The following is a 25,388-nucleotide window of genomic DNA, read 5'->3' as shown; positions in this document are numbered from 1 at the left end:
CGCCGCTGAAGCGCCGTACCACCAGCACGAGAGCCCACGAAGAGCGTGCTTGACTGTAGTTTTTCACCACTGTAGAAGGTCAGGAGCAGAATGATAGAACCGCTCGGCTCCGAAGCGAAAAGCTGAATATGCGCTGCATCTGCTGCCTACTTATACTCACGCTGTGATCAGCAGCAGCTGGATGCAATAATCACATGCCAATGTGCATTGGCTCGTTTAGTTTACACTCGAAGTAGATTGGTCTCTCTAAGCGAGATCCCAATTCGTCGGTCATCCGACGTGACGTCGGGAGTGATCGACTGAAAGGGAAACACAGTTACTGATTGAACTGATCTGGTTTTTGCTGGTTTTAGTTTCGTGAGATGGTTCCTTCTGCCACCAAGCATGTTCCTGTCAATGACATGGTGATTCACAGCTACCGGTGAGTCAACAGCAGCAAGCTAAGCTTTTTCAATGCACCAGATAGTTTTGCTAGGAAATCACCATCTTGACTGGCTAACTCACACAAGCCCTTTGGTTTCTGACTGTCTTTCTTGTTCTCTGTAGGAAAAAGTTTGTGGCTCCCAGTTTGTCTGAGGGCTTCTCTGAAATCCTGCAGATTCATTTTGTGCCCAGTTTTAGTGACAAAAGATCAGAGTTCCTCTTCAGGCAGTTCTCTTAGGGCTAAGTGTGAAGTGGAGCGGAAATTGAAGAAAAAAAAGCCTACTGACTAAAACTGGCAATTCGTATAGTCTTTTTGCCTTGCAATAAGTGGAAATCGGAAGAATTCTAGAACAATTGACAATACAGCACTAATTTAAATATTGTGTTATACTGTCTCCTCCACTTAGTTTTACACCTGTCTTTAATTTGTTACTTTTTAAAAGTGTTGTTCGGGAAACTTATTCATAGCTGCTAAAATTGACCTGCTGTTGTGAAGACTCTTGTTAAAAAGGTTTTATAAATTGAGGAAACAATTGCTTGTGTCAGTTTTGTGTCATATTGATTAAATACAATTAACAATGTGTTGTGTTATTTTCCAGTGTTTGGGTATCATTCAAGTTCTTCAATTTTCTTGTCTGTAAAATAAGACTTTGTAGGTGAAATTCATAGGCTCATATTCTGAATGTTGTGTTTGTGTGCTTTATTTCTGGAGTCCCAGCTTAATGCATTCTTTCTTTCTTTCTTTCTTTCTTTCTTTCTTTCTTTCGGTCTTTCGGTCTTTCTTTCTTTCTTTAGTGATTGGCGCACAAAAAAAGGACTTAAGTGTGGCAATTGACAGGTCCTTATCAGTTTTTCCCCGTTGCAAAGTTTCTTAAGCATTATTGAGTAATTATAACTCAACATCATCAGGCATGAGTTTGCATTAAGTGGAATGTGGTGTAATATACTGCAATCCATAAACCGACAAAAACAACTGTAAAATTAAAAAGCTTAAAAAATTGCTTTTATTTTGCAATGACGCATGAAATTGACCAAAAGTGAGTATAATATTACAAAAGACTTCTATTTCAAATTAATTATGTTCTTTTGAACTTTCTATTTATCAAAGAATCCTGACTTTTGAAACCCTCTTTAGAATTCTGAAAATGCATCACCATTTCCACAAAAATATTAAGTGGCACAACTCTTTTCAGCATTGATAATAATATGAAATGTTACTCCGCATATCAGAATGATTTCTGAAGGATCATGTGACACTGAAGACTGGAGTAATGATGCTGAAAATTCAGCTTTGCATCACAGAAATAAATTACATTTTAAAGTTGATTGAAATAGAAAACAGTTATTTTAAATTGTAATCTTTCATATAATTTAGTTTGGTGTTAAGATTTTCTAATGTTTAATGTTAAAGGCTGTATCTTGACAATACTTTTCCATATTGCAATACAACTTGTATTTGAGCTTTTAACAATACCCTAAAAGTCACTGTTACATTTTAAAACAATACATAAAATAAATGTAATGTATTCATTAAACATTTTTATCGTTTCATTGAATGTATTTCAACATCTGAAACTGATAAAAGAATAGTTATTTGTGCTATCCTTTTCAGTATTATGCACGTACGCAAATGGCGCACACTCTCCTCATCATGTTTTCATTGCATAACTTATGCTACTAACTGTGGGGTTTATTGTGTCTAATTACTTTATGGTTGAAAATCTATTGTCATTTCCAAGCAGTTTCATTTTTTTTTTAATTTAGACTCATCTAGACATGACGGAATAGTTGCCATATAATATAATTTATGGCAGAAAGCACAATAAAAGTGAATGATCATATAATGAGATCTAATGACACCATAAAGTCCTCATATATAATGCAATGACTGAACCCAAATGGCCCTCATGAAATAACAAATTGCCAGAGTCAGCCCATCCATAAAGACATGCACGGAATTTCCTTCAATCCCATAATGATCCTCAAACATGGCAGTGTGAGACAAAGCAAGTGATATGTTTAAATCTGCATTACATTACAGGGTTAAACCATCTAACAGAATTTCACAAATTAATTGAGCAACTCTTAACGACACCAAACATGACTTGTCAAGTGGAAGATGGTGAAACCCTTCTTCTTGGTGGGGAAAAAAAAGTTCAAAAACAGATAAGAATGGGTATACGACTTATAACTAGTATGTCAGACACATACAGTAAATGAACTAAAGTACAAACTAAATACAGCCAGAAGGGAAATAAATGCACCATCCATATCATAATAGATATGCTAATATGTCTGTGGGCATGAATTTATTTATTTATTTTCAATTTGTATCATGCAAAGCAACTGTGTTTGGATCAGCAAATGTATGCTTTCATGACAGAGGGCAGAATCACATCCCATTCTAGTTTTTTTTTTTTAAGAACTGAAATAAAATTTGTTTAAATAACTTATTTTATTTTAACAAAATGTAGTTAATTGAGCAACTCTTAACGACACCAAACATGACTTGTCAAGTGGAAGATGGTGAAACTCTTCTTCTTGGTGGGAAAAAAAAAGTTCAAAAACAGATAAGAATGGGTATAACCCTAACCTCTACTCTACTAATGAGTAAGCGGCATTTAAAACAATTATAAACAAATAATGCAAACATTTTCTCAATATTTAATTACAGCTTCAGATGCATGATATTTTCATCTCCTTCAAGCAGGATACACAAAAAAGCACGTTCAACTCGGATGGTTGTCGTGGTAATGAACACCGTAAACAGCAACCGTTCACGTGTCAGTGCTTAATGCGCATCTATATGAATAGCATTTTAGGGGGCCCTTGGCTTTTGGGGGCCCAAGGCGGTCGCCTACCTTTGCCTAATGGGTAAGTCTGCCCCTGTGTAGTTACATGTAGAAACTGTAGAAGATGTAAAAACAATTTTCACTCAGAAATTGCTGGTAAATTTAACAAACAATTACAATTACAAACAGTAAGTAACACTGAATTAAATGTGAGATTTGAAAGTAGAAGATACGGAATAGCATTTTCTTGTAAAATGTACTCTTATAATCTTTGTTTTATTTACTTCATCAAAAACATTTTTTTTTACAGTGTACTACTATACTAAAAATAATAATATTGTCTTGTCTCTTTTATATATCTATGTCTTACAAGTGTTCTACTCAGCAATAGGATAGAACATTCATTCAATTAATTTATCATGGGAGAGATACAGAGATTTTAGTAAATATGGTCAGAATTTGTAATTTATAATGTTTTAATCAGGTTATACACATGATAATAGCTAAAAAAACAAAAAAACAAAAAAAAACACAAAACAGCTGCCATCATCTCAGTGGAACTTTTATTATGCCATTAGAAAATACAAACAATTCCAATACAAATTTAAAGTTTTACCAAACTCTATTTTGCATTTTATATTTTTGCTAAGCATAAGGTATACAGATAAAGACAACTCAGTAAAGTAACTTTGTAAATGTAAAGATTTTCTTTTTTCTTTGAATCAGATGTCAATGTTGGTTGTGGTCTAAGAAGGTTTTCTTGGTGTCAACGCCCATGTTGTTATCGCAATAATGCCAATAATCACCACAGTGGCCAAACAAACAGCAATTGCAATAAACACAAATTTCAGGTCTATCTCAAACACTTCTGTGGGTTTTAAATGAGGGAGGATCTTTGAAGCTTGAGCAATGTTGGAGATTTCAGATTTTACAAGTTCTTTGTCCTCAGACTGAATCGCAAAGAAGAGTGTTGTGCCATTTTGGATTGGGAAACTGAGATTGAATGAATGCTGTTCAACTGATCCGGCCTCCTGAGGTGAGATGCCGGATATGTTGACTTCATGAGCATTGCTGAAGTTGAATCGAAGCATTTTAAGTTCAAAGCTCCACATGATCTTGAAGGATTTAGCTTAAAAGAAAAGAAACACCTTGTAAGGCCTATGAAAGACATATTATTCTCTAAGCTTGAAATAACTTCTATTTTGTATTGAAATTGTATGCTTTACCTGTCCCTTGGTCGAGGTCCTCACCAGGTGCTGTCCAGCTGAGAAGCACAGTGTCCTCCAGGAACTCAGCACTCAGATCTGTGATTCTGTTAGGAGGGAAATTTGGTGGGGTTGTGCTTTTAAGAACAACCTCAAAACTCTCTCCGGTGGCTGTTCTGGTGAAGCTTCCAATTACAAGTGATTCTGACGAAACTGGAGGTTTTAAAGGGTTCAGCTCCACCACACCTGAAATTAGAGGAACCGCATGAATACATCTGCAGGTACTGGTTAAGGAAATGTTTGAGTAGTTTGCTTTCAGAGGCTCATAGTTACCGTTTACCACATATCCAGGTACGTATGGTGCACCACCCCGTTTTTGGAAAGTAAATCTGGCTTGTCCATCTCGATTCTTCACTCTTACTTTCAAGCTGCTTCTCCCGTTTTTCATCTTTGTGAAATATCTGGAATAGACACCGTCATCTTTGAAAGCATCAGCTCCTGTAAAATAATACTGGATTTATTTGAGCACTTTTGACTATATAGTGCAATTCAGAAGTGGAGGGCACCATTTGAAGAAGAATTATGGGTAATTTACCTGCTCCATTGTCCAGGAGTTGTAATGTTTGTGCAGGTCCAGAATCTGACTCCAGTGTAGCCCACACTTCAGCATTTATTACAGGCTTGTAATTCTGACTAACCTCAGCAAACACTGTCATGGGTTTAGCGCCATCACTGAACTTCTGGTTCATGTGGGCTTTGACAGTTATAGGGGGAACATCAGCACGTGCCGCTTGACTCGTTACTGTTACAGTCAGAGACTGAAGTTGTGGACTTTTGATACTGTATTTCCAGTCCCCAGTCTATTAAACAGATTTTTAATGAATGATTCGTGAAACGTTTTAGGAAAGTTAATGAAATCTTGAGCAAGTTGTCATACCTGTGCAGTTCCTGGAACTTTTAAAGTCACTGTTTTTGTTGATTCATCATGACGCATCTGCATTTGATTGTAGATTGAGCCGCTTGGTGACGTTATGTAAATGTTAGGTAGGCTTGTTTCATAGGTTATTGTAAAGCTGGTTTTGGTACCAACAGTCTGATCTACTGATACTGTCCCATTGAACCAATCAGAGGTTTTTGCTCCCACACTGTCTATCTAAGGGTGTGATAAAAATTAAACATTAGAATATTCATAATAGTCTTAAAGTAATTTACCATGGGCAATGAACGAACACTTACAAACCTGAACTGGTTCTTGTCATACCTGTGCAGTTCCTGGAACTTTTAAAGTCACTGTTTTTGTTGATTCATCATGACGCATCTGCATTTGATTGTAGATTGAGCCGCTTGGTGACGTTATGTAAATGTTAGGTAGGCTTGTTTCATAGGTTATTGTAAAGCTGGTTTTGGTACCAACAGTCTGATCTACTGATACTGTCCCATTGAACCAATCAGAGGTTTTTGCTCCCACACTGTCTATCTAAGCGTGTGATAAAAATGAAACATTAGAATATTCATAATAGTCTTAAAGTAATTTACCATGGGCAATGAATGAACACTTACAAACCTGAACTGGTTCTTTTGTTGGATCTCCTGTTGGTACTGTTAGTGAGGAAAATCCATTCAGTAGCTGATTAGACAGAATGTCATCACTGGCTGTGATAAATTTCCCCCCTAATTCCAACATAGAACATATGAGAAATTTACATTGGATAATAAACAGGCATTGAATACTCAGATTATGATTAAGGTATTTGAACACTGTAGACTTGTTTATGAAATGTATACATTTTATACTGAAATATCAATGATATCAAACAAAATATAAAAAATCAATGAGATCAATTAGTTAAAAGTTACTAATACCATATGGCTCAAGTTAGTTCTGAGATTGTACTAGCATAATTTGTTTAACTTTGCCACTTGCTTTTATATTTGTTAGTTCCAAACTTTTTAATGCTAAGATCCATCTAGAAGTATAATAGGCCTAACAAAAATGCATTTAGGTTACAACTTGCAGGTCAGTTGAGCGAATCATGTTGATTCATTAGCTGCTATGTCGGATTCGGTAAGTTAATTTAGTGAAGGATTCATCAAGCTTATTCAAACCACGTTCATAAGAGTTATTTGTTGGTGAATCAAACTTCGCGGGTTGCAATATTTTATTTTTGTGCACTGTGAAGTATGTGAGGATTTGCGAAACGCTTGTGCGTCATGTCATAAATATGTAAATGCGTGTCCGCCGTCAAATGTGTTAACTGAATTTTATAACTTTCAAATTTAAACATGAAATATTGAAATTATGTTTTATTAACTAAGTTTGGGGCGGAGCACATTCAGATAATCAACTTAATTAGCATGATAGTAAATATACAGCCAACTTGCTCCTCCTCCTTTCCAACTTCGCACTCCTAACTATTCTTATCCCAGTTTGGGGTTATGAGGAGTTTGCTTACTATTCTCTCAATCGGATTATATGTAAGTGCAAACTCGTGAAATATTTAAAAATGGCTCATGCCATGAACACCACCTTTCTTACACTTTGTGCATCCCACAGTTTAAAAACCACCAGTCTAAAGTAATGTAATTCATACATTTTAATTGCGACCTAAATGTCCACTTAGGCCTACAGTACTTTTTGGGACACTATTAGTCAGTATGTAACTGTTACTTACCAGTTTTGTGAGCCATTTCCCTCAGGGCTTTATCTGCTTTATTACCCAAAGCAATTGTGTGTATAATGGCGCCACTATTAATTGCATGCGGAACACAACTATTAAGGTCATCTGAGGCTTCACCATCTGTCAGAAAAATTATTTCATCTCCTATCACATCCCCATTGTCCGTATTAAGTACCTTTAAATTTTGCAGACATACAGAACATTGGCATATAACAAACAGCATATACTTCACACATTATATAAACATACAAAAATAAAACATGGATACTTGTACAAATAATATAGCACCTGTAAGCCTAGATTGAGGCCTTTACACATGTATGTTGATCCACTTGCTATTTTTGGCAACAAAGCGGCGAGACGTTCTCTTGTGGTGTCACTGTCAATACGAGTTAAGGAGCTCAGAGTAGAAGCATCAGTGCTAAAGGTTACCATTGCAACATTGGCTTGATCCTCAATGATATTCTGCAGGAAATGTGTGGCAGCCTGTTGCAGTCGAAGAATTCTAGAGCCCTAGCAAATGGGTGCAATAATAATAATAATAATAATAATACTAAACATGCATGTGATATCAATTTTATGCTTCCTTGGGTTTCATAATGATTAAGCTCATATCAGAGCACTGAAGGTTATATTATTAAGCATTTTTATTTTAAAGTTTAGTTGATGCTTTTGCATACTTGCATGCTTCCTGAGACATCAAGTACGAGACAAACAACCCGATGCATTCGCTGCACAACTTTGAAAACTGGTGCCGGTGGAGAAGACTGCAGTGGTTTTAGAGAACGAAGTGCGTCTTTATCCACAGAATCCTCAAATATCACAGTCCATGTTGCTTTGCCACATTTTTTATTTTGCAAGTTTGGGGCTTCATAATTGTGCTCATTTTCACGACAAAATGTGCTGACCTGAAACCAGATATTTTGAATGATTAGTTCGTCTATATACTGCATGCAACAGACTGCGAATTATCAAAGTTAAATTTTGCATTTGTAGAACATGTAAAATCTATACTTACAGAATCCAGGCTAGGTAGGTACATTATGGAACTGTGTGTGTTTTGATATTTGTTAGGAAAAAACTTGCAACCCTTAGACGGTAGTGAGGTTCGTGGATCAGTTTGGCATGGAGATCCAGCAGTAACATCAGAAAGCTGACCGTCAATATTTTTGCTACACCTAAAGATAAGCAGGAAATCAGTGGTTGAGAGAATTTCCAATGAGATTTTAATCAAAAGCTTTCTTTTTGTTGAAGGTTATAACCTTGTAGCTTCAACATTGCCATTAGAGTAGTAGAATGGCTTTTCTTCACTGTATTCATCATAAACGCCCCATCTCAGATGAGCCCATTCATGCACCAAGACTCTTCCTGCAACAAACAAACATTCTTGCTAATAAAACAGATTACTGAATTAACCTGAATAAATGTTGAAGGACAACAAAAGATGTTCACCTTTTGGCCCGTATGGCTTAATGAGTGTAGTGTCTCGGAGGAAGTTTGGGGTGAAATGAATGTACTGACCCTCAGCTCCACATTCTCCGTACTGATTAGTGTAGGGTTCATCGCCGTATGCTGGATTAGCATTATCAATTATTATTTTGGCCTGTGTTTGACAAAGAACTTGTGTCAGCAATATCAAATATAAATATCAGGTAAATATTTGATGGGTAATATAAAATGGCATAATTCTCTGTACCTTTCCATAGGACTCTGTTCTTGCTTTGGTAAAATCCTTACTATTCCACTGAGGTGGGACTAGTATTGTAGCTTCTTTGAAATAGACCTTTTTATCCAATGCATCATAAAGATAAAGAGACCCTTCAGTGACCATATCCTGTCAGAATGAAATTGAAAAGATAAAATGAAAAGAACTCAAAATGTGTATGCATTTATAAAAAAGTAATTATAGTTTAATTTGCTCATTCACAAATACAGTTTTTGAAATTATAAATATTCTATTTTAAATTTTTTTTTAACTGGGACAAACTATTATCTTTCACAAAAGCCATTAAACCATTAATGCACATAAAGTTTTTTAAATAGACAAAAAAAAAAAAAAAGTATATATTCACCTTGATTTTACCAATGAGTGTGTCATCCTGTGGTACTCTTGAACTGATTGCAATGACAATGTCAACATAACCATTTCCATCTAGTTTGATTCCAGTGGAGGTGGACGACAGCAACATCCATAATAAGACAAACAACGATCTTGAGTCCATAGCTGCAGGGTTTAGATGAACAGTAACTCCCAAACCCTGTTTTGAACAATGTCACAAGTGATCTTAAAGGGTCTGATCAGAGATAAGTGGGTGGGTGCTTTAATGTCATGCAAGGGTGTGACTAGATTCTCCCAACATCAGAGGCTGAGCCAATGGTCCTTTTAAAACATAAGGTGTATATACACTGATCAGCCATAACATTAAAACCCCCTGCCAAAAATGATGTAGATCCCCCTCATGTTGCCAAAACAGCATGCGTCGAGGCACAGACTGCATAAGACCTCTGAAAGTCCTGTGGTTTCTGGCACAAAGTCATTAACAGCAGATCCTTTTAATCCTACAAGTTGTGAGGTGGGGCCTAAATGGATCGGATTTGTTGGGTCCAGCACATCCCGTAGATGCTCAATTGAATTGAGATCTGGGGAATTTGGAGGCCAGGGCAACACCTTGAGCTCTTTGTCTTGTTGCTCAAACCATTCCGGAACAAATTTTGTGCAGTGTGAAAGGCTGCTTTATCCTGCTGAAAGGATGGCCACTGCCATCAGAAACCCACTGGCATGAAGGGGTGTACATGGTCTGCAACAATCTTTAGGTAGGTGGTGCGTGTCAAAGTAACATCCACGTGATTGGACCCAACATTTCCCAGCAGAACAGAGCATAACACTGCCTCAGCCGACCATCCTTCTTTGCAGAGTGCATCTGGTGCCAGCTCTTAGGTCTCTAGGTCAATGACGAACACACACCTGGCCATCCACCTGATCTAAAAGAAAACTGATTCATCAGACCAGGCAACGTTCTTCCAATGCTCCATGGTCCAGTTGTGATGCTCATGTGCCCAACATAGTTGCTTTTGGAGGTGGGCAGGAGTCATCATGGGCACTTTGACAGATCTGCAGCTACACAGCCCCATATGCAGCAAACTGCAATGCACTCTGTATTCTGACACTTTGCTATCATGGCCAGCATGAAGTTTTTCAGCAATTTCAACTATGGAAGCTATTCTGTGTGATTCAGACCAGACAGGCTCATGATCTCTCCCCACATGGATCAATGAGTCTTTGGCACTCATGACCCTGATGCCGGTTCACCGGTTGTCCTTCTTCGCACCACTTTTGGTACTAACCACTGCATACAGGGAATTACACTCCACAAAACTTACCGTTTTGGAGATGCTCTGACCCAGTAGTCTGGCCATTGCTATTTGGCCCTCGTCAAAGTCACTCAGACCTTTCACTAGCCCATTTTTCCTGCTTTGAACACGTGAAATTCACAAGATGACTGTTCACTTGCTGCCTACTATACACCCCCCACCCACCCCCGTGACAGGTGGTATTGTTAGGATATGATCAATGTCATTCATTATTGTATATTTGATGTTATACCTGTCAGCAGTTTCAGTGTTGTGGCTCATCAGTGTACTGTAACCTGACTCTTTTCATAGTAAAACTATGCATTCAACTTATTTAAAGCCCTGTTAAATTTGAACACAAGGCTGGTACATTTGAAAAAATTCAATTCAATTCAATTAAATTCAAGTTTATTTGTATAGCGCTTTTTACGATGCAAATCGTTCCAAAGCAACTTTACAGAAAATTAAGTTTCTACAATGTTTAGTGGTAGCTTATCAGTGGTGACTGTCAGTTAATGTACATATGGCAGAAATGTACGGAAAAATCAATTAAAGACGTAATCAAACAGACGATGAACACTATTAACAGCAATTATTATATGATGCAATCAAACTTATAGCAAAGTTTGGTAGTTCTGTATGTTGTTTCAGGGTTGGCATGAAATTTATTCTAACTCTTAATTAGGGTGCTTAGTGCAACTACAGTACACTGTTTAGAGCAGGCCTGTATATGTCCTGTTGCAGCATATTGATACAGTATGTGCTCAAAGAGCGAATGGAAAACAGGAAATGAACCCTTCAAGGTGTTTATTGTCTCGCCACCATCACAGGTTAAATGTGTGTATACTACAGAAGTTATAGCATAGCACTTGAAAACAACTATACAATTTAATGTTAAACTCTATCATTTTTCTTGGAGCTGTCCTTATCATTATTGCCATGACAAGGTTCAAAGTGAGAAAATAAAGTTACGGTCACCCTGTATAACCTACATTCACGAGAGTACCGAAAGAAGTGAGTAATTGAGTTTTAAAATACACAAAAATATGCTCCTTAATACAAGCTCAACATGTAATATTTGCGTAACATTACAGCCATTGCACATTGAATCCAATTGCCACTACATTTTCAAAAAGAAACAAAAGGTTCTAGTGAAAAGAAACAAACAAAAAACATCAGGGACTATTAGTCTAAGTCACTCCCCTGCTGTTATGGACTGATGATGCAAGTCTAGTGATTTTAAAGGAATAGTTCACCCAAAGCAGGCCATCAAAATGTAGATGAGTTTGCTTCTTCATCGGAACAGATGAAGATTTGAATCAAATTTGCATTACATCACTTGCTCATCAATGGATCCTCTGCAGTGAATGAGTGCCGTCAGAATGAGAATCCAAACAGCTGATAAAAACATTACAATAATTCACGCATAACCCACACGACTCCAGTCTATCAATTAACATCTTGTGAAGTGAAATCTTCATTTTTGGGTGAACTATTCCTTTAAGGATTTCCATTTGTCTTTTCAGGAAGCAAAGTAGTATTTTATAATTTCAACAAACACTGCTTCATAGTGATGCAGTTATTTTGCCATTCACTAATAAATTAAAACACATGTAAACAATGGTCTGGGTCTATGTCTTCATTCTAATGTACATTTCATTAAAGAATTAAAAACGGGGAAGCAGATTGTTGGAGCTGCTCATCTGTGACTGATGAATGTAAAACATCACAATGGCTCCCCCTTATGTTTATATAACTACAACAACAAACTCCATCAATACAAACAGCTTGTTATATAACAGTTTTATTTATTATTATTTCAATATATATTTTTAAACATTCACATATTACAAACGATTAGGGATTTATCTGCATCGTACAGAATTAAATATGGAAATCCAAAGAACAAATTAACCAAACAGTGTTTCTAATCACCACAATGCAAATTTAATACATGCCTATTGTGGTACAGAAATGTTTTATTGACTTGTTTTTAAAAGTGCTCACATTTCAGAGGAAGCTAAATCAGTTGATTGAGAATCTATCATAAATGAAAATGATATGAGGCGGCAGCATTAGACATGTACTTGAAAAAAAGAAAAAAAAAAAGTCAGAAACCAAGGAATTCTGTTTGAATTAAATAATTGTTTTAAGAAATGTTTTAAAGCTATTGCATGTATATGTTCAAAGTAGGCATAAGGCTTGATTTGACATTTGTTTGCATCAGATTGTTGATGTCATTTGTTGCTTTAGACAGAGAGATTCCTGCGTCTCACTGCCCATGTGGATACAGCTACAATAAAGCATATGACCATAGTTACCACACACACAGAAATCACAATAACTGTCAAATTCATGCCTGGGTTTGATACTCCTGGGGCTTTTGGACCAGGGAGGATCTTTGAAGCTTGAGCAATGTTGGAGGTTTCAGATGTTGCATTTTGTTCATCCTCTGACTGAACCGCAAAGAAGAGTGTGGTCCCATTTTGGATTGGGAAACTGAGATTGAATGAATGTTGTTCATCTGATCCAGCCTCCTGAGGTGAGACGGCAGCTGTGTTGACTACATGACCGTTGCTGAAGCTGTTTCGAAGCATATCAAGGTCAAAGCTCCACCTGATCTCATAGGATTTAGCTTAAAGGAAAAGAAACGTACCATGTGTTACCCACCTGAGACTAGAGGAGCCCACTTTCATCAAAATACATGACTTGTGAAGACAACCAAAAGTATAAATTCAACAAAATAAAGGACCATTTTTAAGATTCAGTTGTGTTCTTCCATATTCATCAGTCTCTATAGACTAAATTTTTAATATCACTTTTACATAATAATGTCACAACATATACACTGAATAGGGTTGGCACATATTGTCCTCTTGTTAACATCTGTAACACTGTTAAATAATCATCAAAGTTATTGTTATGTTTCTGATAGTGATTGAGAAATGTTAGGTGACATTACATCACTTAATTTAATTTTTATTTTCTACACATGCAAGACAATTAAAGATACATTATTTCATGACGTAACTTTAAAACAACTTCTATTTTGTCAGTGAAGATGTTAAAGAAATTAAAAATCTTGCATTTTAAATACTGGTTTAGTAATTGTATACCGGTATTTTACCTGTGCCTTGGTCGAGGTCCTCACCAGGTGCTGTCCAGCTGAGAAACACAGTGTCCTCCTGGAGCTCAGCACTCAGATCTGTGATTCTGTTAGGAGGGAAGGTTGGTGGAGTTGTGCTTGAAAGTTTCACCACAAAACTCTCTCCGGTGGCTGTTCTGGTGAAGCTTCCAACCTCAAGTGGTTCCTCAGAAACTGGAGGCTTTAGAGGGTTCAGCTGCACTACACCTGAAATTAGAGGAACCACTTGAGTACATCTCAAGTGAATTGGTTAAGAAAATGTTTGAGAACCACTTGCTTGACTTCTGTCTGAATTGTTTTCTCCAAACCGAATGTAAAACATCACAATGGCTCCCCCTTATGTTTATATAACTACAACAACAAACTCCATCAATACAAACAGCTTGTTATATAACAGTTTTATTTATTATTATTTCAATATATATTTTTAAACATTCACATATTACAAACGATTAGGGATTTATCTGCATCGTACAGAATTAAATATGGAAATCCAAAGAACAAATTAACCAAACAGTGTTTCTAATCACCACAATGCAAATTTAATACATGCCTATTGTGGTACAGAAATGTTTTATTGACTTGTATTTAAAAGTGCTCACATTTCAGAGGAAGCTAAATCAGTTGATTGAGAATCTATCATAAATGAAAATGATATGAGGCGGCAGCATTAGACATGTACTTGAAAAAAAGAAAAAAAAAAAAGTCAGAAACCAAGGAATTCTGTTTGAATTAAATAATTGTTTTAAGAAATGTTTTAAAGCTGTTGCATGTATATGTTCAAAGTAGGCATAAGGCTTGATTTGACATTTGTTTGCATCAGATTGTTGATGTCATTTGTTGCTTTAGACAGAGAGATTCCTGCGTCTCACTGCCCATGTGGATACAGCTACAATAAAGCATATGACCATAGTTACCACACACACAGAAATCACAATAACTGTCAAATTCATGCCTGGGTTTGATACTCCTGGGGCTTTTGTACCAGGGAGGATCTTTGAAGCTTGAGCAATGTTGGAGGTTTCAGATGTTGCATTTTGTTCATCCTCTGACTGAACCGCAAAGAAGAGTGTGGTCCCATTTTGGATTGGGAAACTGAGATTGAATGAATGTTGTTCATCTGATCCAGCCTCCTGAGGTGAGACGGCAGCTGTGTTGACTACATGACCGTTGCTGACCACTGCCATCAGAAACCCACTGGCATGAAGGGGTGTACATGGTCTGCAACAATCTTTAGGTAGGTGGTGCGTGTCAAAGTAACATCCACGTGATTGGACCCAACATTTCCCAGCAGAACAGAGCATAACACTGCCTCAGCCGACCATCCTTCTTTGCAGAGTGCATCTGGTGCCAGCTCTTAGGTCTCTAGGTCAATGACGAACACACACCTGGCCATCCACCTGATCTAAAAGAAAACTGATTCATCAGACCAGGCAACGTTCTTCCAATGCTCCATGGTCCAGTTGTGATGCTCATGTGCCCAACATAGTTGCTTTTGGAGGTGGGCAGGAGTCATCATGGGCACTTTGACAGATCTGCAGCTACACAGCCCCATATGCAGCAAACTGCAATGCACTCTGTATTCTGACACTTTGCTATCATGGCCAGCATGAAGTTTTTCAGCAATTTCAACTATGGAAGCTATTCTGTGTGATTCAGACCAGACAGGCTCATGATCTCTCCCCACATGGATCAATGAGTCTTTGGCACTCATGACCCTGATGCCGGTTCACCGGTTGTCCTTCTTCGCACCACTTTTGGTACTAACCACTGCATACAGGGAATTACACTCCACAAAACTTACCGTTTTGGAGATGCTCTGACCCAGTAGTCTGGCCATTGCTATTTGGCCCTCGTCAAAGTCACTCAGACCTTTCACTAGCCCATTTTTCCTGCTTTGAACACGTGAAATTCACAAGATGACTGTTCACTTGCTGCCTACTATACACCCCCCACCCACCCCCGTGACAGGTGGTATTGTTAGGATATGATCAATGTCATTCATTATTGTATATTTGATGTTATACCTGTCAGCAGTTTCAGTGTTGTGGCTCATCAGTGTACTGTAACCTGACTCTTTTCATAGTAAAACTATGCATTCAACTTATTTAAAGCCCTGTTAAATTTGAACACAAGGCTGGTACATTTGAAAAAATTCAATTCAATTCAATTAAATTCAAGTTTATTTGTATAGCGCTTTTTACGATGCAAATCGTTCCAAAGCAACTTTACAGAAAATTAAGTTTCTACAATGTTTAGTGGTAGCTTATCAGTGGTGACTGTCAGTTAATGTACATATGGCAGAAATGTACGGAAAAATCAATTAAAGACGTAATCAAACAGACGATGAACACTATTAACAGCAATTATTATATGATGCAATCAAACTTATAGCAAAGTTTGGTAGTTCTGTATGTTGTTTCAGGGTTGGCATGAAATTTATTCTAACTCTTAATTAGGGTGCTTAGTGCAACTACAGTACACTGTTTAGAGCAGGCCTGTATATGTCCTGTTGCAGCATATTGATACAGTATGTGCTCAAAGAGCGAATGGAAAACAGGAAATGAACCCTTCAAGGTGTTTATTGTCTCGCCACCATCACAGGTTAAATGTGTGTATACTACAGAAGTTATAGCATAGCACTTGAAAACAACTATACAATTTAATGTTAAACGCTATCATTTTTCTTGGAGCTGTCCTTATCATTATTGCCATGACAAGGTTCAAAGTGAGAAAATAAAGTTACGGTCACCCTGTATAACCTACATTCACGAGAGTACCGAAAGAAGTGAGTAATTGAGTTTTAAAATACACAAAAATATGCTCCTTAATACAAGCTCAACATGTAATATTTGCGTAACATTACAGCCATTGCACATTGAATCCAATTGCCACTACATTTTCAAAAAGAAACAAAAGGTTCTAGTGAAAAGAAACAAACAAAAAACATCAGGGACTATTAGTCTAAGTCACTCCCCTGCTGTTATGGACTGATGATGCAAGTCTAGTGATTTTAAAGGAATAGTTCACCCAAAGCAGGCCATCAAAATGTAGATGAGTTTGCTTCTTCATCGGAACAGATGAAGATTTGAAACAAATTTGCATTACATCACTTGCTCATCAATGGATCCTCTGCAGTGAATGAGTGCCGTCAGAATGAGAATCCAAACAGCTGATAAAAACATTACAATAATTCACGCATAACCCACACGACTCCAGTCTATCAATTAACATCTTGTGAAGTGAAATCTTCATTTTTGGGTGAACTATTCCTTTAAGGATTTCCATTTGTCTTTTCAGGAAGCAAAGTAGTATTTTATAATTTCAACAAACTAGTGATGCAAGTGATGCAGTTATTTTGCCATTCACTAATAAATTAAAACACATGTAAACAATGGTCTGGTTCATTCTAATCATTCTAATGTACATTTCATTAAAGAATTAAAAACGGGGAAGCAGATTGTTGGAGCTGCTCATCTGTGACTGATGAATGTAAAACATCACAATGGCTCCCCCTTATGTTTATATAACTACAACAACAAACTCCATCAATACAAACAGCTTGTTATATAACAGTTTTATTTATTATTATTTCAATATATATTTTTAAACATTCACATATTACAAACGATTAGGGATTTATCTGCATCGTACAGAATTAAATATGGAAATCCAAAGAACAAATTAACCAAACAGTGTTTCTAATCACCACAATGCAAATTTAATACATGCCTATTGTGGTACAGAAATGTTTTATTGACTTGTATTTAAAAGTGCTCACATTTCAGAGGAAGCTAAATCAGTTGATTGAGAATCTATCATAAATGAAAATGATATGAGGCGGCAGCATTAGACATGTACTTGAAAAAAAGAAAAAAAAAAAGTCAGAAACCAAGGAATTCTGTTTGAATTAAATAATTGTTTTAAGAAATGTTTTAAAGCTATTGCATGTATATGTTCAAAGTAGGCATAAGGCTTGATTTGACATTTGTTTGCATCAGATTGTTGATGTCATTTGTTGCTTTAGACAGAGAGATTCCTGCGTCTCACTGCCCATGTGGATACAGCTACAATAAAGCATATGACCATAGTTACCACACACACAGAAATCACAATAACTGTCAAATTCATGCCTGGGTTTGATACTCCTGGGGCTTTTGGACCAGGGAGGATCTTTGAAGCTTGAGCAATGTTGGAGGTTTCAGATGTTGCATTTTGTTCATCCTCTGACTGAACCGCAAAGAAGAGTGTGGTCCCATTTTGGATTGGGAAACTGAGATTGAATGAATGTTGTTCATCTGATCCAGCCTCCTGAGGTGAGACGGCAGCTGTGTTGACTACATGACCGTTGCTGAAGCTGTTTCGAAGCATATCAAGGTCAAAGCTCCACCTGATCTCATAGGATTTAGCTTAAAGGAAAAGAAACGTACCATGTGTTACCCACCTGAGACTAGAGGAGCCCACTTTCATCAAAATACATGACTTGTGAAGACAACCAAAAGTATAAATTCAACAAAATAAAGGACCATTTTTAAGATTCAGTTGTGTTCTTCCATATTCATCAGTCTCTATAGACTAAATTTTTAATATCACTTTTACATAATAATGTCACAACATATACACTGAATAGGGTTGGCACATATTGTCCTCTTGTTAACATCTGTAACACTGTTAAATAATCATCAAAGTTATTGTTATGTTTCTGATAGTGATTGAGAAATGTTAGGTGACATTACATCACTTAATTTAATTTTTATTTTCTACACATGCAAGACAATTAAAGATACATTATTTCATGACGTAACTTTAAAACAACTTCTATTTTGTCAGTGAAGATGTTAAAGAAATTAAAAATCTTGCATTTTAAATACTGGTTTAGTAATTGTATACCGGTATTTTACCTGTGCCTTGGTCGAGGTCCTCACCAGGTGCTGTCCAGCTGAGAAACACAGTGTCCTCCTGGAGCTCAGCACTCAGATCTGTGATTCTGTTAGGAGGGAAGGTTGGTGGAGTTGTGCTTGAAAGTTTCACCACAAAACTCTCTCCGGTGGCTGTTCTGGTGAAGCTTCCAACCTCAAGTGGTTCCTCAGAAACTGGAGGCTTTAGAGGGTTCAGCTGCACTACACCTGAAATTAGAGGAACCACTTGAGTACATCTCAAGTGAATTGGTTAAGAAAATGTTTGAGAACCACTTGCTTGACTTCTGTCTGAATTGTTTTCTCCAAACAGCTTTATAGCTAATTATTGCCATTTAGTCCAAGTTTGTGCATTGATTCAGTGAATCACTGTGCAAAGTCATCAAAGACATAATTAAGTCATAATATACTTGTATATATAATATATTATGTGAATAATAATAATAATATAAATGACCATACCTGTGTATTAATTATATTTAATATAAATTGTCATGTTTGAAAGCAGTAAGCTAAGTGATAAATGTCTGTTGCAATGATTAATATGAAAATAAATGCAATTTGGTTATATTAGATGTGCATTATTATTGTGATCTTATTCAATCATAATAAAAAAATAATAGCTGCATTGTGATTTTGTGTCTTGTGCACTTTATACCTGTGAACAGCAGCATACAAACCACAATTTGAACTGGTTAAACTCAATAATTCCAGAGTCTCAACTGAACAGAATACACCGTGAAGTCCACGTCTCAGGATGCTTAAGGTAAAATGCAACTCATCATCATTCACTCAATCATTCACTCATTCACTCACTCACTCACTCAGCAGATCAGTTCAAAAACTGATTAATTCATGAAAAAAACAAGTGGCTTTATGTGTAATTCGGCTTTGACTTCGTTCTGAACTATTGTTGCTGACAAAAATATAATGTGACTGGCGTGTTTCTAAAACTTAACTTACTCAATATAATTTTTTAATGATCTGCTGAATAAAAGCAATATTACATTCACAGATGTAGTGCTGGTCTGAATATTAGTTCATTTTTTCCCTTTTTAGATGTGATTAAGTTTAAATGTATTTTAAAACAGACCAATATTGATCTCAGGGTTTACCGTTTACCACATATCCGGGTACGTATGGGGCACCACTCTTTTTTTGGACAGCAAATCTGGTTTGTCCACCTTGATTCTTCATTCTTACTTTCAAGCTGCTTCTCCCATTAACAATCTTTGTGAAATATCTGGAATAGATTCCGTCATCTTGAAAAGTATCAGCTCCTGTAAAAGATGGATTTCTGATTTGTTTGGCACAGTTTGGAAAAGTACCTTACTCTTTCTTTTTTCTTTCTTTATATTTTAAGCTGAGTGCACACTTATGGGTCATTTACCTGCTCCATTGTCCAGGAGTTGTAATGTATGTACGGACCCAGTTTCCGACTCCAGTGTAGCCCACACTTCAGCATTTATTACAGGCCTGTAATTCTGACTAACCTCAGCAAACACTATCATGGGTTTAGAGCCGTCATTGAACTGCTGGTTCATGTGGGTTTTGACAATAATAGGAGGAACATCATCACGCGACGCTTGACTCGTTACTGTTATAGTGAAAGCCTGATTTGAGGTAGTTTGGATACTGTACTTCCAGTCCCCAGGCTACCAAACACAGAAGTAAAAGCAGATCAATAAGGGTTTGCTATGAGTGTATAATTTAAGTGTAATTAGTTTAGCTAAACTGTTAGTTATTATTAGTGAACTCCTTCTTTGTTAAACATATATGAATAGCAAACAAGTTATTGTTAAACATATTTGAATAACATTTATCTAAAACTCTTGGCCAAGATGCCTTTTATTGTGTAACGATCATTTTTTTCAAGTTTATGGTCTGAACTACAGTATAAACTTAAAATGATTAATTGATTCATAAAGGTCATCATACCTCTGCAGTTCCTGGAATGTTTAAAGTGACTGTTTTCAGAGAACCATCATGACTCATACTTGTCTGAGTGTAGATTGAGCCACTTGGTGATTGTATGTAAACGCTAGGAAAACGTATTTCATAGATTATTACAAAGCTGGTTTTGTTCCCAACAGTCTGATCCACTGATACTGTTCCATTAAACCAATCAGATGTTCTTTTTCCAACACTCTCTAGCTAAAGGAATAAGAAAAATTCAATGATGAAATACTCATAATATTGATGACACTCAATAGTAATAAATGTATCATGTGCAATAAGCGAAACCTTGACAAACCTGAACTGGTTCGTTTGTGTAATCACCAGTTGATAATGTAAGCGAAGCAAACGCATCCATTAACTGGTTGGAGATCATGTCAGCTTTGGCTATGAGAAATATCCCCCCTATTTTCAACATGGAACAATTTTTCATTGGAAAGCAAACTAGCATTTTTTATTTATGACATACACTAACACAGATACAGTAAGTTATTAATTGACCCTTTGCAAAGACCCGCCCCCCGTAGTTACTGTTGCTATGCCCAACAAGCCATGGCGCACTCATGCCACACATCATGTTCTAACACAGTGAAAAATATATTGCGGAGCAAAGAGGACACTGAGGACGTGCCGACAGACAGAGCTGGTTACTTGAAACGTAACCAAAGTCTCAGCTTTAAAATGTTGTAATTTCTTAAGAAATTCAAACTATAATTACCATTTTTTTGGCTCTTTAATGTGACAAATCGCTGTAGCACCTCAGTTCAAGCGGAACCAATCATCTCTTCCTCTTTACTTACAGCACCAAATAAACATGAATCAACATCAGAAGGTATGTTGTTTCAACCACAGAAAACCGACGATTCACACTATTTTTCAAAGTTAAGTCCACTGACGTTACTAACTCTCCTGTCTGCATTATGATTGGTCAGATCGCCTGTCAATCAAACTCTCTGCGAAGGGTGAATTGTGCTGATATCACTTACCAGTTTTGTTCGCCATTTCTGTCAGTGCCTGAGCTGCACTTTTACTAAAAGCTATTGTGCTTATAATGGCACCACTTTGTATTGCAGATGGAGCACAACCAGCAATGTTGTCCGTTGCCTGACCATCTGTCAGAAAAATGATTTCATCTCCTAATACATCCCCATTGTCCTCTTGAAGCACCTGATGGATTTGAAGAAAAAAGGATCACTGACATAAAACAAACTCTATATACTTCATACATCACAAACATAAAAGACACATACAAGTACAATTAATATGGCACCTGTAAGCCTCGACTAAGGCCCAAACACATGTTTGTTGATCCAGCTGCTACTTTTGGTAACAATTGGACAAGAGTCTCTCGAGCATTGTTACTGTCAATAATAGTCAAGGATCGCAGAGTAGAAGCATCAGTACTAAAGGTTACAATTCCAACCCTGGCTTGATCCTCAATGATGTACCGCAGGAAATGTGTGGCAGCCTGTCGCTGTTGAAGAATTCTAGCACCCTAGAAAATAGGTGAATAAAAAAAACAAATTTGTTTCCTCTTGCTACAAATTATTTTTCATTTCAAAGCATTGGTAACACAAAAAGGTTATCATAGTAGCATCTTTGTTTTCAGATGAAGTTAATGTCTGTTATTACATACTGCCATGCTTCCTGAGACATCAAGGATGAGACAAACGACCCGTTGTGTCCTCTGCACAACTTTGAAAGATGGTGGTGGCGGAGGGGACTGCAGTGGTTTCAGAGAACGAAGTGCATCTTTATCCACAGAATCCTCAAATATTACGGTCCATGTCGCTTTGCCACATTTTTTATTTTGCAGGTTTGGGGCTTCATAATTGTGCTCGTTTTTACGACAAAATTTGCTCACCTGAAACCAAAATTCCCTGCATAATTGCAGATATTTCACCAAACACTCAAGGACGGATTATGGCTCTATGAGACCCAAGCAGGGAGTTAATAAAGAAAAAAAAACCCTAATAGATTAACAAATGTGACTTATCAAGAAGCTGTTGGAAATTATATTGCATAGAAGAAAACAATCCGTGGCCCCTTTGGCCCAGGCAATATATTCATTTACCAGTTATCAAAATAATTTTGTGGAATGTGTGGAAACATGTAAACTCAGTACTTACAGAATCCAGGCTTGGTAGGAACATTAAGGAGCTGTTTGTTTTTTTATTTATGTTTGGAAAAAACTTGCACTTGTCGGTTGGTAGTGAAGTTTGTGGATCATTACGGCATGCTTGAAGAGATCTTTCAGCAGTAACCTCATAAAACTGACCTTCAATATTTTTGCTACACCTAAAGATAAGCAAGACATCAATAGTAATTCTAATTTCTAAGGACATTTCAGTAAGATTCTTTATCTTTTATTAACAGTTTATAACCTTGTAGCTTCAATACGGCCATTAGAGTAGTAGAATGGCATTTCTTCACTGTATTCATCATAAACACCCCATCTCAGATGAGCCCATTCATGCACAAAGACCCTTCCTGCAAACAAACAAGCAAACAGCTAATAAAATAAACAGACTACTGTATTAATAGAACTTTAAACCTCTTATCATTTCATAATAAATGTATAAATGTTGAAGGTAGATAAACGACATTCACCTCTTAATCCGTAAAGCTGGATGACTGTGTCATTCAGGAGGTATTCTGGGGTGAAATGAATGTACTCTGCCATAGTTCCACATTCTCCATACTGTTTAGTGTAGGGCTGATCACCGTAGGTTGAATTAGCATTATCAATTCTTATTTTTGCCTGAATTTCACAGAGAAAGTGTCAACAACATCATATATGAATGAAGTGACTGGAAATTAATATTTTACTAAATTAAATCCAATAATGCTCAGTACTTTATCAAATGACTCTGTTCTTGCTTTGGTAACATTCTTACAACTCCAGTGGGATGGGACTAGTATTGTAGCTTCTTTGAAATAGACCTTTTTATCCAATGCTTCATAAAGATAAACTGACCCTTCAGTGACCATGTCCTGTCAGAAGGAAAATTAAACGATAAGTAATTATTAGACAAGTAATTATGCTTTACTTTAAATACCGGCAACAAAAATACTGTATATTTCTGTCAGTTATTTTTTTTTTTCAATTTAAATTTGAATAGCAAAATCTTCTAAAGCCATTCAAACCAATAATGCACATATAGTTCGTTAAATAGAAAAAAAAAAGCATGTTCACCTTGATTTTATCAATTAGTCTGTCATCCTGTGGAACTTTTGAACCGATTGCGATTATAACGTCAACATATCCATTTCCATCTAGTTTGATTCCAGTGGAGGTGGACAACAGCAACATCCATAATAAGACAAACACCGATCTTGAGTCCATAGCTGCAGAGTTTAGATGAACAGCAACTCCCAAACCCCGTTTTGAACAATCTCAAGTCAAAAATTAACTTCAAATGCCTGATCACAGATGGAATGTCCTTTACTGGAATGGACTGAATGATACCAATATAACTGGTTCATGTTGGTAAACACATTATTACAGTGTCATGGGGCAGCATGTTGGAGACAGCTATCAACAGCTGTTTATTTCACTTCACATGACTGTTATTGCACAGGAAAGCACCTACAGTGCTGCTCCCATCACAGTCCATAAAATAAGGCTCTCATAAGTCATTCCAGTGCATTTCCAAAATTTTGTTCAACTATAGCTGTGTCTGAAATGGCATACTATCTAGTATGTACTATATTTAGTTTGAAATTTACTTTGCAACTGTTGAAAATTATGTTCTATATAGTAAGAATGTGTGTTGTAGCAATGGAATTTGGATGTACTACATCCACCATGTTGTTACTGTCATGTGACTTACCGGCATCAGTTGTGTCACTTCACTGCCATTCACAAATCCTCTCCTGTGGCCTCATGGGATAGTAAAGTGTCTATCAAATATGCACTTCAGAATCTAAGTGCAAGTAGTAGGTCATCCTGGTACTTTTCACCCACTGTTTTTCGAATACTATGAATTCGGACATGCAACTCTTTTTTTACATTCATTTTTCACATACTTTATAGTATGGAAGTAGGCATATTCCAGCACAGTCTTCTTAGGTAATCATTGTGTAGTGTATAGTATACAATATTTATTTTATTCCTGTATTGAATTTATTTATTTTTATGAAGTGTTCTCTGATTCTGTACTGCACAATTAAATCTGCATATGGTACCTACATACTGTCTATAGTACAGTAGTTTGAAAATAGGATGAGAAGTATGGTATTACAAACATGGCCAACCTAAAACTCACATATCTTATTAACTCCAATGCTGGACTAAATTTAATTTGTACAGTTGTAACAGCAGGTGTATAGTAATTCTCCAATGTTGCCATTTAATAATTCTCCACTGACTGTCAATGGAGAATGAATGTTATGCAAATTTTACCTCTTTTTTTTGGTCATGTTCTTTGAAATTACTTTTAAAGATGAACTTATTCTGATTGTGAAGACTTTATTTCAGGTGACCAGATTTCTGAAATGTAAACTGGGGACATTTTCTAGTTCAGTAAAATATCATTGAAATCTGAATTAGTGCCTATTAATAACAAAAAAGAAAGAAACATGGACAATTAATTTTTGTATTTTTGTAATTATATTTTTGTTTTAAACTGTTGTGGGTTCCAAATACCATTATTATAATGAATAATTATGAGAGTCAAACGGACCCTAAATGGTTTTAATACAATTCACCACAAAACAAACAAACAAACAAACAAAAAAAAACATTGCAGAACAGTATCATAACAAAACTATAACTTTACAAAACCATCTTACAAAAATAAATTAGACAATAAAACATTTGATAAACTCTATTGTATTTAATATTTTTATTTCTCTGTGAATATATTGTACACAATAATTACAACTTTTTAAACTTTTGAAATGTTATTTTATATCTGACC

At 36.4% G+C, this 25,388-nt stretch overlaps 4 protein-coding genes across 4 annotated transcripts in view; 1 reads left to right on the top strand and 3 right to left on the bottom strand.

The window, feature by feature from the left end:
- The window catches only part of LOC107678254 (bifunctional polynucleotide phosphatase/kinase-like), a 12,361-nt gene extending 11,673 nt beyond the window's left edge, over positions 1-688 (top strand). The window contains exons 16-17 of the mRNA XM_016473463.1: positions 354-421; positions 547-688. Coding sequence (XP_016328949.1) covers positions 354-421; positions 547-661 — 183 coding nt within the window. The 3' untranslated portion in view covers positions 662-688. The remainder of the gene's footprint in view (positions 1-353; positions 422-546) is intronic.
- Positions 689-3,959: 3,271 nt separating this feature from the next.
- On the bottom strand, positions 3,960-9,320 carry clca5.2 (chloride channel accessory 5, tandem duplicate 2). Its single transcript, XM_016473450.1, has 14 exons — positions 9,171-9,320; positions 8,795-8,932; positions 8,551-8,701; positions 8,361-8,466; positions 8,117-8,276; positions 7,779-8,006; positions 7,387-7,611; positions 7,093-7,273; positions 5,985-6,091; positions 5,682-5,897; positions 5,016-5,280; positions 4,754-4,918; positions 4,442-4,666; positions 3,960-4,344 (listed from the first exon to the last, which is right to left on the bottom strand). Exons 1-14 carry the CDS (start codon positions 9,318-9,320, stop codon positions 3,962-3,964), a joined length of 2,700 nt encoding a protein of 899 aa, XP_016328936.1. The 3' UTR covers positions 3,960-3,961.
- A 3,378-nt stretch (positions 9,321-12,698) lies between these two features.
- LOC107678237 (epithelial chloride channel protein-like) lies at positions 12,699-14,781 on the bottom strand. Its single transcript, XM_016473442.1, has 3 exons — positions 14,580-14,781; positions 13,577-13,801; positions 12,699-13,084 (listed from the first exon to the last, which is right to left on the bottom strand). The coding sequence occupies exons 1-3, from the start codon at positions 14,779-14,781 to the stop codon at positions 12,699-12,701; spliced, it is 813 nt and encodes a 270-aa protein (XP_016328928.1).
- Positions 14,782-17,617: 2,836 nt separating this feature from the next.
- On the bottom strand, positions 17,618-23,812 carry LOC107678236 (epithelial chloride channel protein-like). Its single transcript, XM_016473441.1, has 14 exons — positions 23,663-23,812; positions 23,323-23,460; positions 23,077-23,227; positions 22,851-22,956; positions 22,596-22,764; positions 22,103-22,330; positions 21,737-21,961; positions 21,453-21,633; positions 20,765-20,871; positions 20,449-20,664; positions 19,901-20,165; positions 19,626-19,790; positions 18,496-18,720; positions 17,618-18,003 (listed from the first exon to the last, which is right to left on the bottom strand). The coding sequence occupies exons 1-14, from the start codon at positions 23,810-23,812 to the stop codon at positions 17,618-17,620; spliced, it is 2,712 nt and encodes a 903-aa protein (XP_016328927.1).
- Between the last annotated feature and the right edge of the window lie 1,576 nt (positions 23,813-25,388).

This window comes from Sinocyclocheilus anshuiensis, unplaced genomic scaffold (genome assembly GCF_001515605.1).
Source record: "Sinocyclocheilus anshuiensis isolate Anshui unplaced genomic scaffold, SAMN03320099.WGS_v1.1 scaffold1153, whole genome shotgun sequence".
NCBI classification, from domain to species: Eukaryota; Metazoa; Chordata; class Actinopteri; order Cypriniformes; family Cyprinidae; genus Sinocyclocheilus; species Sinocyclocheilus anshuiensis.
The sequence above is the reverse complement of the archived record's forward strand: the minus strand, read 5'-3'. Positions and strand labels throughout refer to the sequence as shown.